Source organism: Cibotium barometz, chromosome 1, assembly GCF_041138505.1.
Source record: "Cibotium barometz isolate CiBa-2024 chromosome 1, ASM4113850v1, whole genome shotgun sequence".
NCBI lineage: Eukaryota > Viridiplantae > Streptophyta > Polypodiopsida > Cyatheales > Cibotiaceae > Cibotium > Cibotium barometz.
The window spans coordinates 64,870,000-64,886,011 of record NC_141046.1 but is presented as its reverse complement, the minus strand read 5'-3'; the positions used below and the strand labels follow the sequence as shown (position 1 = coordinate 64,886,011).

Sequence of the window (16,012 nt, the reverse complement as noted above, 5' to 3'; positions counted from 1 at the left end):
CCCTTTTTTTGTATGAAATGGGCTCTTGCAGATCTAGTGAGCTAGATTCAAACCACGTCCGGCAGGCTCATGTCTTATTATACATACCACTGGCACAGTCTCCCCAGTAAAAAAATGCTCCATACAGAGTCTCTCCGAAAAAAAAAAAATTATTAAGGTCATAAAACTACACCTAGAAATAATCAAACTTGCTGGCATATAGCACTATCTAAAATAATTAAGCATACAAGGGAGGACAGTAAGAGTTGGTTTACAATGGAAGCCAATCAATATGGTCAGTCAACCAATTTGTAAGACAATGCAAAATCTTGACATACACATCACATTACAAGAATATACTAAACTTTCTGAAGGCCACTTATAGTAACCACAAATTCTGGAAAATATAAAATTTTGCACCACCACCGCAGTCGAGGGATATTGTACATACATGTACAATGTTGGCCATCTGCCATAGTTAAAAGTGCATCTTATTGCATCTTTGATATTGGTTGGAGAAACCATACAAAATTTTGCTCCTGGAGAGAACCAATGCTCCCAACGCTCAAGCACATGCCACTGTTTGCTTCCACTCCAGAATTGCCGAACGCAGCGAATGGTTGGGAGTTAACTGCTTGTGCCTTAGCTTCAAGTTGGTCATTGGAGACGTTTTGTGATCTTGAAGCCATTGCTTGATTGCCCCGTATTCATATGTAAAACCATCAGCTGCAATATGGGGATCTTCCATCATCTCCTGATACCACCATCAAATGATATTAAACCTCTAATCTGACCCGATCACTCCCCCCGGATCCACATAAAAAAACTAGACTTGAGTATCTGAAAGCTTCAACTGTTAACACAAAACAAAGCAGACAAGTAAAACAGTGTCTTAGACATGCAATCTGGCCGAGAAACTGAGTTCCATCTTAGCAACGTTTTCTGGGTCAGGCTTGGCTACCCTTAGTTATGAAGTGGCACCATTCAGGGAGCCGGCATAAACTGGCTAGAATTAAAAGGCAGAGATTGCTATATAAACCTTACACCATAACTAGCTAGCTGAACTGAGGGCCCATAGATCTGACCCATCTTCTCTCAGCCTCATCAATATGGAGTGATTTAGCAAGAACATTAGCCATTAAGAAAAAGCAAAATAATCCATTCAGAGAGCCAGCATAAACTGGCTAGAATTAAAAGGCAGAGATTGCTATATAAACCTTACACCATAACTAGAGCTAGCTGAACTGAGGGCCCCTAGATCTCTCAGCCTCATCAATATGGAGTGATTTAGCAAGAACATTAGACATTAAGAGAAAGCAAAATAATCCAGAGTGACAATGAAACTGTCTTATAAAGGCTACACACTTGCATGGTTGTTTTTACAGCACCTGCTTTTTGTGATGACTTTAACACACCAACTAGAACCTTTATGGTATGGACCTAAAAAAGAGGACTAGCTAAGGGATCGTCTCCAAACCACAAGTCATTACCTGCAAGTAATGCTTAAATGAAATTTGTAAATCTTTTCACAAGCAATGAATCATATGCATACCTTAGAGATAGGACATAGAAAAAAGCTGGGAACAACTCGTTGACTCTCAGAAACGGTTTGCTTGCTCCATGCCACTTGTGCGGTGTAGTCATCAGCAAAAGTTCTTAATTTCATCAGTGTTGGTAAAACGATTGTCTCAAGGTCTGGGCGATTCTTCCGTTTCAACTCCGAGCACTGGATAGCAATACAAGCCATCTCTATCGCTTCATCAGTGGGCCAATTACCAGCAGTTGGATCAAGGACCTCATCTAATGTTTTTCCCTCTAAAGCACGCTCAACAAAAGCGGTCAGTCCAATTGGGCTTTTTCCTGTCAAAAGCTGTAGCATGACAAGCCCAAGAGCATACACATCAGATCTGGGAGTGAAGACACCTGTGCGTTGGTATTCAGGATCAATGTACGCAAAAGTGCCAACAGGATTAGTCTCTCTGTACTCTGTGATGCTGTAGGAAATGATACCCGGAGCTAATTGTGCCAAGCCCACGTCACCAAGTTTACTGACCAAGTTCTGATCCAAAAGAATATTAGCAGGCTTCAAATCCCTGTGCACATATGGATCCGGTTTTGAGGAATGAAGAAAAAGAAGGGCAGTTGCGACTTCAGCAGCAATCCGAAATCGAGTATGCCATAGCAAAGGTGGAGTGTTGTCCTTGCAAAGCAACCGATCCTCTAAACTGCCATTGGCTAAATATTCATACACTAAACACCCCTTCTCAGGACAGGCTCCCAACAGGAGGACCATGTGAGGATGGCGCATGCGACTCAGGAGTTCAATCTACAAAAAGATGTGAAGTACGCTGTTTGTAGTCAAAGGACCAAAATACATTAATGAAAAGGGACAGCTAGTTAAACTTAACAAATTAATACCTCTTGTTGGAACTCTTTGGGACCTTGCACACTATCGTTCTTCAGGACTTTTATGGCCACAGTTGTATGATGCAGCTTGCCTTTGTAAACCGGACCATAGCCACCCAGTCCTATCTGATTAAGCTCTGAGAAACCATCTGTGGCAATCTGCAGCTCTTCGTAGCAATACTCTCTGTACTTAGTTTTGGCATGTCGAAGAGCAGCCATGGCTTTCTGTCTACTTGACGCTTCTTTGTTAGCTCGATCTTCAGCCTCTCTGCGTCGTTCAGCCTCGTCTTCTGCTGCTAATTTGGCAGCTTCTAAATCCATCAAAGCCTCATCAAGCTTTCTTGCTTCTACTGCTGCTTCGTTTCTGGCAAGCTGTGCTAGAATCAAAGCCTGCTCCCGCTTCTTGGCCTCCTTCTTTGCATAGGCATCGAGTTCTGTTGCCTGGAAACAATAATTAAACAGCATAAAAAAACTAAACAAAGCCAACAATCATAAGAAGCTCAAACTACCGCTAATCCAGATTGCATTATGAGCCTAAAAGCCTTGATCAACTGATGCATACCACCCTTGAGGCATACAGGATTGCCTCATTGAACCACGACAATTATCTGTGGACATTTAAGCTAAACCTTTTTAATTTCACCAATTCCACCCTAAGGAAGCTTACATCAATGAGGGGGATACAACCACCAGAGTGATGGTTAGTAGTGGTGCATGTCCTGCCTCATGGCCTTGGTAGAAGGATAACAGTCGACTAGTTCGTATGCAAGGCCCCATAGCATTCCTCTCTTCCGTCCACCCTGAGTCTGTTCCCATCCCCCTGAGAGTTGGAATTGAGTCAATGCTCAAGCGACAGCGAAGGGGAGGCGGGAAGGTGCATGATTCCAAGATGACCTTCAAAAACAGCATGCATGTCAAATCTACGACAGTCACACTAGTGATCATCTCTCACCACAATAGTTATGCTGGGTATACATTGCCTACAGTTCCCACATAACTCAAACCCTGCTTGCACATGAGAATCACCTTGTCCATCAAGACTAGCAAACCCAACTCTCTGGCCAGCAGCCTGTCGACTAGGCTGTGATTGCACCCATTCCTTGTAATTTGCTTTACCAAGGAACCCATAAACACCAAACCCTATGTGTAAGTTGACCAGCTATCTAAGGCCTGTAAGCAATTCGACCGGCAGATAGAGAGAGAAAAACCACAGTCGACCAGCCCTGTAGCAGCTATTTATGAAGTCAACCAGCCCTATGACACCTGTAGCTCCTGGCCACCTGTAGAAGAAGTCGACCAGCCCTATCAAGCACTAGACTCTCCACGTGTGGAACCTCCATGCCCTGCAAGTAATCCTGCCTTGTCCAGCACACCAGAGTTGCCCAGAAAAGCGACTCGTGGGCTTCAAAAATATCTCCCGTCTCTTTTAGCACCTCGTAGCCATGTGCACGAGTGCATAAATGGCCTCAGTACATTATTACAGTCCACCCTGATGTGAACTTACTTATAACCTTGTAAGTTTGGCTGCCCAGATTTTAACGATTTTGAACCTGTAACCATAAACTTTAGTAAACAAGGCAATAATATTTAAATAGTTAAGTGTGCACACTTACCGCAAGAGCTCTAGATACCACGAAGCTGAAGCTCCCCCCTGCGCATCTGATCCACCCCACCCCTTCTCCTTCGCCTGTGCACCCCTACCTCGCCTAGCTCCAGTGGCCCCCCCCTGCTCTGTGCACCCCCCCCCCTTCGCTACAGCCCCCCACTCCTGCCCTGCCCGCTTGCAGCCGCTTCGTCCGTAGCACGGGCCGCCGGGATTCCATCCCTACGCATTTGTATTGCCTCGGAGACAGTGCCCCATGTCATATCTATTCCTTGCCTTCGGGGAGACCCCATCATTCAACAAGTGGAGTACTCAAGCCTTCCCGGGCAGTGTTTCATTTACAGGAAGATGGGCCACCTTGCCAAAGCTTGCCCTCGGCGCCACCCCAGGAGACCACCTCTAGTGGTCCCCCCTCCCTCCTTTAAGATCCTCACCAGGAGGTAGAGAGAGAGGCAAGTCCTTAGGCAGCTGAGCACCAAGACTTGAAAGCGGATGACTCTACTGCCAGCGGAGAGTTGATGGACTGTTGGCCTGCACCAAGGCCTACAGCCGACTACTAGAGCTAAGCGCCACTGCCGCGCGCGCTAAGCTGGCAGAGTAAAAGAGGATTCGGTTCTGTCAGAGAACCGTTTCAAGCATTTATCACAGCACCCACCCATTGGCAAGGGACCTCCTCCTGTCACTGCGAGGGTCCCTCGGGCCCCTTCAGTTTGGTGCTCGCTGCCCCACCGAGACTCCTCCGGTTCTCAATTTCCAGTGAGGCCATCTGGTCCCACTGAACCCCGGCAAGCTCCTCCCAGCACCCTCCCTCTCCGATGGATCCCTCCTAGCCGCTCCCATCTCCCTCTTCTGCGCTTCCCCACCTCCTCCACAACCCCCCCCCCCTCCTCCTCCTCCCCCATCCTCACCTCTGTCTCTGATCTTCAATTTACGCATCACCGATGTGCTCACCCACCTCTGGCCCTTGGCTAGGATGGAGCTTGGAGGTTCAGGCCATAGAGACCGGGATAGGGAGGTGGTGGGCTCTAGCCTAGAGGTGCTGCTCTTTGTGCTCCTTCATATCTCAGTCGCAGTACCCCTCCCCCCTCTTACAGATATCTCCATTGTGATCGATGGAGTTCGAAGTATGCCTACTCTCACGCTCGAAGAGAGTGGCGAAACATGGAGAACAAGATCCGCGCCCACTTGGCACACCTTTGCCCTAGGACGGATTGTGATTATCCCCCATCTAAACCCACGTCCAAGACTCTTCGAGTGGAGGGCAGTTTCGATAGTTCCGCCTCCCACAGACATTGATATGCAGATAATCTCATGGACATTCGGGGCTTAGGGGGACCTCACTGCTTTCAGAGGCGAAGCATCCTCAAAGGAGAGCTTCACAGAGCTACAGTTGAGGGACCCATCGACAGTCTTTTTGTCTGGGAGCACCACCTTTTCGAGGGGCGTACCCTCCACTGTGGAAAGATTTAACTTGCCAAGAGCCACACTTTTTGACCTCCCTCTTTCGGCCACCCGAGGATGCATGGAGGAGTTTGTATTCTTGTCAACGATCAGCTCTTGCCAGCAGTGGACAAGCTCAGGTGTCATAGTCTTTGGGCAGCACAGTGCGTTACCATTATGATTTCCTCAATGTTTATGCTCAAACACAGCAACAAGTAGAGCCATCTTCTGGAGCACAATTCGTCATGCCCTTCCTTAGGCTGACTTTTGGTGCATGGGTGGAGACTTTAACATGATTAAGGTAGCAAAGGACAGACTCGAAGGAGGCACTATTACAGTCTCGGGCACAGAGTACTCTGCATGGGAGGAGTTGATCCTCGCACTCGGGGGACAGGACCCTTGGCATCTCCCAGAGTTTGGCGCAGCCCCAAGAGCCTGTGCTTCTCGTGGTCTAATAGGAAGAGCACTAGCCCCAACCTCTTCCGACTTGGCAGGTTTTATGTGGTTGAGTGGGCTTGCGGATGTGGGGGCATATCGGCATCTTGACGTGCACCACTTTTTCTAATCACGCTCCGGTTATTCTGTCCTTAGAGGACCCCTAGAGGCAGGACAAGCACATGAGCACTAGAATTCCAGACAGCCTCATACATGACCCCAAGATTTGCAACAAGATAGAGCACATATATGCGGGACTGGATTTTATTTTAAGCTCTGCCACGTGCACCTTGGATGTGGGCCTAGGTGAGATTAGTAGATTTTTGTCGGAGGTAGCACATAGCAAATTAGAGGGATTTCGTGAGCAGGAGAGGAGCTTGAGGAGGGTTCTTGCTTCTCTCCAACGGCTTCAGGAGAGTTCCCTCGACAGCCCGTGGATTGAGAGTCAACTTGCTGCCGCCCGCACAGAAATCAGATCCATCAAGGAGAGGAGGGTAGGGCACAGGTACCATGCCAGAGCTTCCTTTTGGACCCAGGCCAGTGATCACGGGAGACTTCTTTGAGATAGCAGCCCCCCATAGACAGAGAGATGGTATTCGCAGGTTGCGTGGCGAGGATGGAGCATACTGTTTCTGACCCCCCGCCCCCTCCGGTGTAAGAGCCATTGATTTTTTCTAATCTCTCCTGACAGATGGCCCATTATCCCCTCGGGTGATGGATGCACGCAAGAGAGTCTGACGACACACGAGAGAGGTGGTCCCCCCCCCCCACCTCTCCCCTTTTGGTCCTTCTTATTGACTCTTTTCACTACAGAGGAGTTGGCGGAGGCATTGACGGCTCGCCCTAGGGGCACAAATGCTCGGGGGCGAACGGGCTTCTGGTTTCTTTCTTTCTTCGCCATTGGGATCTCATGGAAGACAGCCTTCGAGTAGCCTTCAACAAGAATATATATATATATACCTAGATGAATCCAAGAACATGCCCAAATCCACCTTTTAGGAGCGTGCATGTTATATACTCATGGTAGTCAACCCACAAGACTATATAACTATCAACTCCGTTATGCACAGTAGGAGTCAACCCACAAGACTATATAACGAGATTATGACCTCAGGAGCCATGCCAAAGAGGCTTTCAGAGGGTTTGATACACTTGATCCCGAAGGAGAGTGGTGACAAATTGGAGATCCAGCAGTGGAGACCCATCAACCTTCTTGAAACTGCCTAGAAGATCTTGGCCAAGGCCATCAGCCGGCGACTTCAGCCTTTCCTCCCTGACTTGATCCATGACAATTGGACAAGTTTTGTTCAGGATTGGAGCATTCTGGACAACATCTTCACATTCTAGGATGGGGGAGCAGGACCTCATAATGCTACTCCTAGACTTTGAGAAAGCTTATGACAAGGTGGATTGGAGCTTTCTTGAGGGCAGGATGCGTTGGATGGGAGTGGATCCGTGGTGTTTCCGGACTGTACTCAGCCTCTCAGAGTCAGGATCTCGTTCAGGGAGCCTGAGGCAACAGATTCCCCTTTCCCGCTTGGTCTGACACGGCCGTCCTCTGGCACCTTATCTTTTCTTATTCCTCGCCGAGGCCATGAGCAATTTTCTCTCAGCTCAGGAGACAAGGCTCAAGGGATTGCATCTGTATGAGGAGCTACTCGACTCAGAATTTGCAGATGACACAGTAGCATACCTATCAGGAGATGTGGGGAATCTCCATAGATTCACTCAGGCGATTGAGATCTTTTGTCGCCCATCAAGAGCGCAAATCAACTGGCACAGGTCTTGTGGTTTCTGGGTAGGCTATGCACCTGCCCCAACTTGGTGCCCACTTGAGGCTTTCCAGTGTATCCCGAGGGGCACTCCAGTCCGCTATCTTGGATGCTAGGTGGGCATTGATATCTCTCCGGAGCAACAGCTCGCCCCTCTTCTTCTGAGCATTCGAAAGCAGCTTATGTACTAGAGTTATGCGAGGCTCTCCTTAGCCAGTCAAGTGGTGGTGGCGAACCAGGTCCTGCTTGCCACCATGTGGTACGTTACTTCCTGTTGGGCCTTCTCCTGTGCATGCATTGGCCAAGTATAGCGTCTGATCCGGAACTTCTTATGGGCCAGCAATGATGGGAGGCCTGCCCGGGCCAAGGTGGCATGGAGAGTGATCATTCAGCCATAGCGCAAAGGGAGCCTAGGCATCATTGACCCCGCTATGTAGAGCTGCGTCCTGCTGGGCAAGCTGATTGTTAGAGGACTCCTTCCCAATAGTGAGCCTTGGAAGGACTTCCTCTTGGACGGGTCCCTGGCCGCAGAGTACCACATGGATCTTCATAGAGATGCAGACCCACAAATTTTTTTGAGGACAGATTTGCAGCCAACTTACTCTGAGCTTGGGAGCACCTCAGGCGGCCCTTAGGCAGCTAGCTCCGGTAGCTTCAAAGGAGCGTCTTCGGCAGCCATTGATTTGGAACCCCCTCGTCCGTTTACCCAACAATGGCCATGTGTTGGGGGCCTAACCTCATGTATCATGGGGCGCGTTGAGCACACGACGTGCTAGGTCCCTCGGAGATTGGTTAGCACACAAGCAGCTTCCTCCGGAGGTTCAGGAGAAAGGTATGGTAGGGATCCGGGGCAGAGACAGACTCAGCCTCAACATTGACTCTGCTATTCCTTAGGAGTGGCTAACACCTACCCCAAACCCGATCCCCCCACAGTGGCTAGGAGTGTTTACTAGGCATGATATTCTATTAGTCCATGGGGCGGATGAGGGTTGTGGTTTGCTCACTTTTTCTATTAGCCCCCATGGCAAATTAGAGAGATCAGAGCCTCCCTTGGAGGATTTCAGTGGTTGTACCTTACAGAGAGTGAGATGATTGGATTTTAGACACATGAGTGGCACATAGACCCCTCGCTGGCCAAGGTGACCAGTGAGAGATTCTGGCGGCTATGGATTTGGGAGAGCTGACCTCTCACACGCCTCCAGTGGGACCCGAGAGAGTGGACTTGGCGTGATCCTACTGATTAGGAGGAGACTCTGGATGCCCCCTTTTTCCCATTAAGAGCGCGGCTAGGCCGCATGATTCAGATGCCAGAGATTGATGGCACCCTAGTAGCAGCATTACATTGGCAATCATAGGGCCTCCCCCACCGTTTTCTCACGGATTTTCGGAAGAGTCTCTAGACAGCTTTCGGCCTCGAATGACCACCCTCTTTCTTTGGCTGATGGCACACAGGAGCTTGGCGGTTGGCACGTGGTTGGCCTTTGGTGGTCGACCAACAGTTTGCTCGAGGTGCAGCCAGCCTCAAGAGTCTCAACGATAGTCTTTGGGATTGCTAGAAGGCTCAACAAGGTTGGCAACGGATTCTCCACATCTTCACGATGGATAGGACCTCGACCCGTATCATTACATAGGGCACTGTCGCTTGGGCCACAGAGGCTGAGATTGTCAGGGCTTATGAGAAGGATGGTGGGGAGCTAGCCCTTCAGGTCTCTCACCTCCGCATTTCTACAGTACCAGTCATAGGCCCATCTACTGACCACTGGAGACTGGGCTCATGTCAGAGATGGGAGATTCGCAGTAGCATTGTAGCCTAGCACATATGGATAATGGAGAGCTAGATGTAGCGAAGCCATCAAGGGTACCCACACTCTGCCTGTGGAGTCTACCAAGAGCATTTGGCTTGACATCATCCATACCCTCCACGGTCAGTGGGGAAAGTTGCAGGGTGGTTCTGACCACATGCGAAAGCAGCGGGAAGCTTTCTTGAGGCTCTGACGGCCTAGCCCTCTTCTCACCGATAGAGGTGATGATCCCATTTCGCATTACAGACCACCCAGTGTGGTTATTTCCCTCTTTCCCCCCACCCCCCCTGCCCCCTCTTTCCCCCTCCCCCTATATGAGATAGCCTTCTCCTCACAGAGCCCGCTAGCTGGAGGAGAAGTGCATCTTTCTCCACCTCTTGACTATCTGTTCCCGCCCCTTACATGGAGGCGAGTTTGTATCTAGCCCTTCGTGGTTGTATTTAGCCCTTCGTGGTCACTAATAGAATGATCTTTTTCTTGGGGCGCGGAAAGACCGGGGGGGGGGGGGGGGGGGGGGGTGCTTACCACCTGCAAAACACATAAAATCAACGCCTTAGTCCCAGGCATGTGTGCACATACGTGTCCACGGGTGTCCAAGTGTCCCCGATGCCCATGGACATTGATAGGCAAAAATACGTCCCAACCACGAATGCCGCCCATGCAGGATCCAAGTACTCACCAGAGCAACTGCCCTTCCATGAGTTCACATAACACTCACCAAGGTTCCCATCCTTCCATAAGTGAGTCCATCATGCTTCTGGATACTCCCAAGACAACATCTTGGAGATCCTTCTTCATGTCAGAGCTTTGGAGAATTTGTGACAGAAACAGCACAGGGTGGGCGGCCACATACAGGTCTATCGCTAGTAGTTCCCTCGCCATTGATTTCCAAACAGACAATCAGATCCATGTCCCCTTTATTGGCTGCATCGAACAATTTCTGATCGAGACTAAATTTGTAATACCTTCCTCCACAAATCCACTCTCGGGCTTTCCTATTTCAAGAGGCATTAATCTGCTTTGTGAGCTTCTGTTGCCTGGAAATAATGATTAAACAGTGTCAAAAATCTAAACAAACACAACAATCATAAGAACCCCTACTGCATTATGAACCTAAAAACCTTGACTGATGCATACCACTCTGAGGCATCCAGGATCGCCTCATTGAGCCACAAGAGTCTGTGGACACTCAAACTAAACCTTTTAAATGTCACCACTTCCACCCTTCAGGAAGGTTACATCAATGAGGGGCCTAGAACCACCAGGGTGATGGTTAGTAGTAGTCCATGTCCTGCCTCATGGCCTTGGTAGAAGGATAACAGTCGCCTAAATCCTATGCAAGGCCTTACAACAGTCCTCTCTTGCGTCCACCGTGATTATGTTCCCATCCCCCTAAGAGTTTGAATCAAGTCAACCCTCAAGCTCACTATGGTGAGGACGAAGGGGATCTGTGAGGATGCTTCCAAGATGACCTTCAAAAACAGCATCCGTGTCAAATCTACAACACTGTCACACTAGTGATAATCTCCCAGCGCAATTCTCGAGGATGGCAGACATCACTTTTCATGAGATACTTGCTGCTCATTGTCGCAATATATTGATGCTGTTCCAGATGAAGGACCAGCTCTTACACCAGCCTTGCAATGCATTTTTAGCACTGTTTCGAATGTCTATACAATGGACTACCCACACATACAAACAGGATCACGCACTCCTAACTCAGAGGAATGATCCAATGATGATTCATATGGATGGCTAGTCTGGCCCTTGGTGATTTACGACACTTCTTACTTTTCTCGTCTTTGTCTTGTTCCAATTGGATCTTGCCCCAGCATCATGGGATGTGTTAAAGTACAATGGCTAATCAATTTGTATAAAGCTAAGTCTGCTTACACCCAACCAGCCTCAAATACGCATGAAACTGACTTGGCGCCATGGCAAAAAAGAATTGGCATGGTAATCCTTAATAAATTGAAGAGTTACAAGTGTGCTTATGGTCTCACCCTATTCAGTATGGTTTTCGGCCTGCTTTTGAAAAGGTGGGTCTAAGCAATAATTCTGATTTCTGGCTTAGGGAACGATATGAGATATTATGTGGAAAAGCACTAATTACATGTAGATCCCTTCCCTCCCCCACTCCGGTAACACCAATCGAAAAGCTACCTCATCGATCTTCTCCAAAATCTGAAATGGTCCTCCCCCCCTCCGGTAACACCAATCGAAAAGCTACCTCATCGATCTTCTCCAAGATTTGAAATGGTCCATAATACCTGCAAGATAGCTTGGGATACATTTCTCTTTGCCAGTCTTCTTATGGAGGCGAGCTTTTTGGAATTTCAATAAAACCCAATCACCCTCCTTGAGCTGCAATTGTTTCTACTGTTTCTCCCTCCCTCCCTATTATTAGAACTAGAAGCAGGAGAATACTTTCTCTTTAAGGGGCCTGCCTTCGTTGACTATATATATCTATACCTTCTCTTCCACCCCCCCCCCCCCCACACACACACACTCCCTCTCTGCCTTCCTCCCTCCCTATTATTAGAACTAGTTACAGTCAAAACTAGAAACAAGAGAATACTCTCTTTAAAGGGCCTGACATTCATATACATACATACATACATACATATATATATATATATATGTATGTATATATATATGTATATATATATGTATGTATATATATATGTATATATATATATATATATATGTACATGTACATGTATATATATATGTACATGTACATGTACATGTATATATATATGTACATATATATATATATGTAGTCAACGAAGGCAGGGGTGAGAAAGTATTCTCTCGTTTCTAGTTTTGACTTTGACTAGATCTTTTCTCCCCCTAAACTGTAACTAGAAGAGCATGCAAAATCAGTGTATAGCTGAAAGCAACAATTTAAAAACAAGACTAGAAGACCTCGCATAAAGCATAAAGTCAAGGTCGTTGGGAAGTGAGCCTTACAATAGAATCCAGAATCGTAGTCACAAGAAACAGCCATTCCAGCCCTATGGAACGTGTCCCATCGTGTACCGTTCACGTTTCCGTTCCCCTGTTCGCGTTCTTATTTTCTCATGATTGTGCATGTATTTTGACATTATGCCGTTCCATTCCCGTTCCATATTACACTCCCGTTCCCATTCCCCTTCCCCTTCGCCATTCCATGCAACTATGGCCATACTACTATGAGGAAGGTCATCAAACTTTACCTTTTGTTTTGCAAGGGCTGCTGCTTGCTCTGCCTTTATAACACGCTGCTGCGCCACCTCAAGCTCAAGTTTCAACTTATCCAAATCAATCACTTCTTCCTGCTCATACAGATCATGACTCATTAGTAGAATGGCTCACGTTTTCAGGTCTGTCAAAAAAAAAACCTATCTCCCATGTAGAAATAGCTTGCCTGGTCAGGAGTATCATGTTGCACCACAACACTGTCATCACTAACACTTGAACCTGAAAGCATCTCAGTAATCTGTTTGTCTTCAAACACATGCTGAAAAACCCTGTTAATCTGAACAGCTGCTGTGATACTTTGCCCATGGATTGAAGACCCTGTAAGTCCCTCATTTAATGCAAGAGGAAAGTGTTTTACACCACATGCAACTGCTTCAGGAACCTTGGAGTAAAGCTGGCGTAATTCCTGCTCCTCATTAAGTCTGCATGATCCATGATCCTCCATAAAGTATCTAGTATTTAGCATTGGGACATTACCGATGAAATTGCCTTCTTCAGATCTCTGCGTTCTGTCATGCCATGCTTTCAAGTCAGAGCCTGTAATTCCCTCATTTAACACAGGAGGAAAGTAGTTTACACCACATGCAACTGCTTCAGGAACCTTGGAGTTAAGCTGGCTTGATTCCTGCTCGTCAATTAGTCTGAACGAACCATGGTCCTCCACAGAGTCTCTAGTATTTAGAGTTGGGACATTACTGATGAAATTGCCTTCTTCAGAGCTTTGTGTTCTGTCATGCCATGCTATCAAGTCAGGTGTACCATCATCAACACAATCTCCTTGGCAAAGCAATGTAGTTTCATCCTTTGAAGTGGTGTTAGGGGACCAAAAAGGTGAGTAGAATATATGGCTTCCTTGTGGCCTAGCCACCAAGCTACGGCTTTGCAGAGGGCCTACATTGGATTGACCACGCCTCAAATTGATAACAGATGCAGCTTTCTCTCTTTGCAGTGCTAAAGGCTGTGACACAAACCCTCTACTATCTCTTTGCAACCTAGGTGTGCTGTCATATCGAAACAGCTTCCTTTCTGGAAATTTGTCAGCTTCACTTGCTGAAAATGAGACCCTGCTACCATCAGAACTTGAAAATGTCCCACTGCTTCTACCTGGAACATGAAAGGTTAAACCAATAAAGTGTCATCTCTCCTCTTCCACAAGCAGGCATAAGAGCAATGATCACCTTTCAGTTATGATTAAGAAATTGCCAAATACAAAGCTCATAAAAAATATAGCCCATTCCCAACACTCAGTCAAGTGGAGTCCAAGGTTCTCAAGATTAGAAGACTGTAAACCTAGCGGGACATGCCGTAACAGATTCTACCACATGTCCAAGAGATAAAGATATAGAGAGAGAGGGGAGAGAGAGAAGGGAATAGGGATCTTGCACAGTACACCACACTGAGCGAGGAACAGGCCCTGCCCCCTTTCAAGAATTTATTCAGGAACAATCCACGGGTACGCTAGCCAAGATCAATACAACAATGAATACAAAAGCAAACAAATATGCTGATGTAGTATATCCAAGTCAATGTCGATGCCGAGGCACGAGATCTCTCATGCCAAGCACACCCACAGGGATGACCCACAAGAATCTCTCATCGGGCTAGTACTAGATCCAATATCCTAAATCTAGATCCAAGTCCAAGTCCAAGTCCAAGTCCAAGTTCCAAGTCCAAATCCAGATCCAAGTTTCAAAGGTGTCCAAGAAAACTCAATACCCAATCTATAGGAGGATCCTCAAGAAGCTCCTCACGAAAGCAAACACCAAAATAGTAGTAAATCCCAGATGGTGGATTTTTTGAACCTGTTAGGTCGTCTTGCGCCGAAAGGCTCAGAAAAACTTGAGCTGTGCTGATTGAGAGCAGCGAACAAAGCAGCTCAGTGGCGGCGGCGGAACCGGGTGGTGGCGGTGGCAGGGGCAGAACCAGGCTGCGCACAGGGGCGGCGGAAGTGGCAGAACTGGGTAGCAGCGCACAGAGGCAGCGACAGAACTGGGTGGTGGCGACGGCACAGAGTAAAACAAGGCGGCGCATAGCCGCTGGCTCTAGGGGTGTAATCCAACAGTGTCGGTGATGATGGTGTTGATGATGATGAAGACGATCTTCTCGCACACTTCCACAATCTTGCTCACAAAGATGGCGATAGTTAGCTCCAACCCTCAACGATGAAGAGAAGGGAGTGGTTAAAGCCTTTTTATACCTTGGGGAAGCCTTGCTTTTTGCTAAAAAGTTTGCCTTTGCTTTTGCTCTTCCCTTTTTGCCTTTGCTTTTTCTCTTTTTATTTTTATTAATTAAATATTACTCAACTTTTGATAAAGTTCTTGTGCTTTGCTTTTCGAGCTTGAAGGCCTTGCTTTTTGGCCTTAGAGCTACTTTTTGAGAAAGCATCTTTTAGCTTATTGATCTGGCTCAGTCTCCACTTTCCAATGGTGTCCTTGGCTCACGGTCAACTTAGTTTGACTTTTTGCTTTTTGTCCAAAACTAGTGCTTTTTTTTGAGCCAACTTCATGATCCCTGTTCCCATGCCTTCTTTCACATGTCTAGTGTCCAGGCAAGAGTTCCATCATGTGAAATAGAGCTCAGAAGACCAAATAGTTACATTCCCTCCCTCTTATATCACAGTTGTCCTCAATTGCGAACTGTAAATGTTCCAAGTATATCCATATATTCCCAGTACATTCATTTGTTGTATATATATCCATATGTTCCCAGTACTAGCCATGTCGGGTGAGCTTGTGCATTTGGTCTTTCCCCATATTTGTGGTGCCTCTGCTCATTTGGCAACATCCCTATGCCTTATCCTTGACCAATGGCTTTGTTCTTAATGGTACTTCTTCATGGCCTCCCACATGTGTTAGATAAAATAAATGCATACTTACCTCCTGCGAAAACTAGACAGAAGCTAGTCAACAAACAAGTATGCATCATTCACATCTACAAGGTATTCCAAGTACTGGCCAAGTAGTCTGGAGCCCAAGGGACTATCACATGCCATAAATCCAAGCATTGTCCACACATCAAAAACAGCACACAAAGTCAAAGAAGTTCGAACATACATAAGTATGCAGTGCACAAGTAATGATTCATCCAATATAGTCATCTGGGCCATCTGCTCGCAACAATGACCGCCCGACTGTGAAATCCAATACTATCATCAAGGCCATCTGGTCGCAATGACCGCTCGACTGTGAAATCCAAGATATTTGGCATCGTTGTTGTCCAATGGGTCATCTGGCATCGTTGCCTCCCATATACAAATCTCATTCTGGCATCATTGCCTCCCTATACAAATCTCATTTTGGCATTGTTGCTGTCAATGGGTTATCTGGCATCAT

General features: G+C 47.1%; 1 protein-coding gene across 1 annotated transcript in view; it reads right to left on the bottom strand.

Moving 5' to 3' along the window:
- Positions 1–287: 287 nt before the first annotated feature.
- LOC147642321 (U-box domain-containing protein 35-like) overlaps positions 288–16,012 on the bottom strand; it is a 57,870-nt gene continuing 42,145 nt past the window's right edge. Inside the window, exons 5-9 of the mRNA XM_086805121.1 lie at positions 12,847–13,784; positions 12,656–12,754; positions 2,398–2,826; positions 1,532–2,305; positions 288–733 (exon numbers count right to left, since the gene is read on the bottom strand). Coding sequence (XP_086661247.1) covers positions 545–733; positions 1,532–2,305; positions 2,398–2,826; positions 12,656–12,754; positions 12,847–13,784 — 2,429 coding nt within the window. The 3' untranslated portion in view covers positions 288–544. The remainder of the gene's footprint in view (positions 734–1,531; positions 2,306–2,397; positions 2,827–12,655; positions 12,755–12,846; positions 13,785–16,012) is intronic.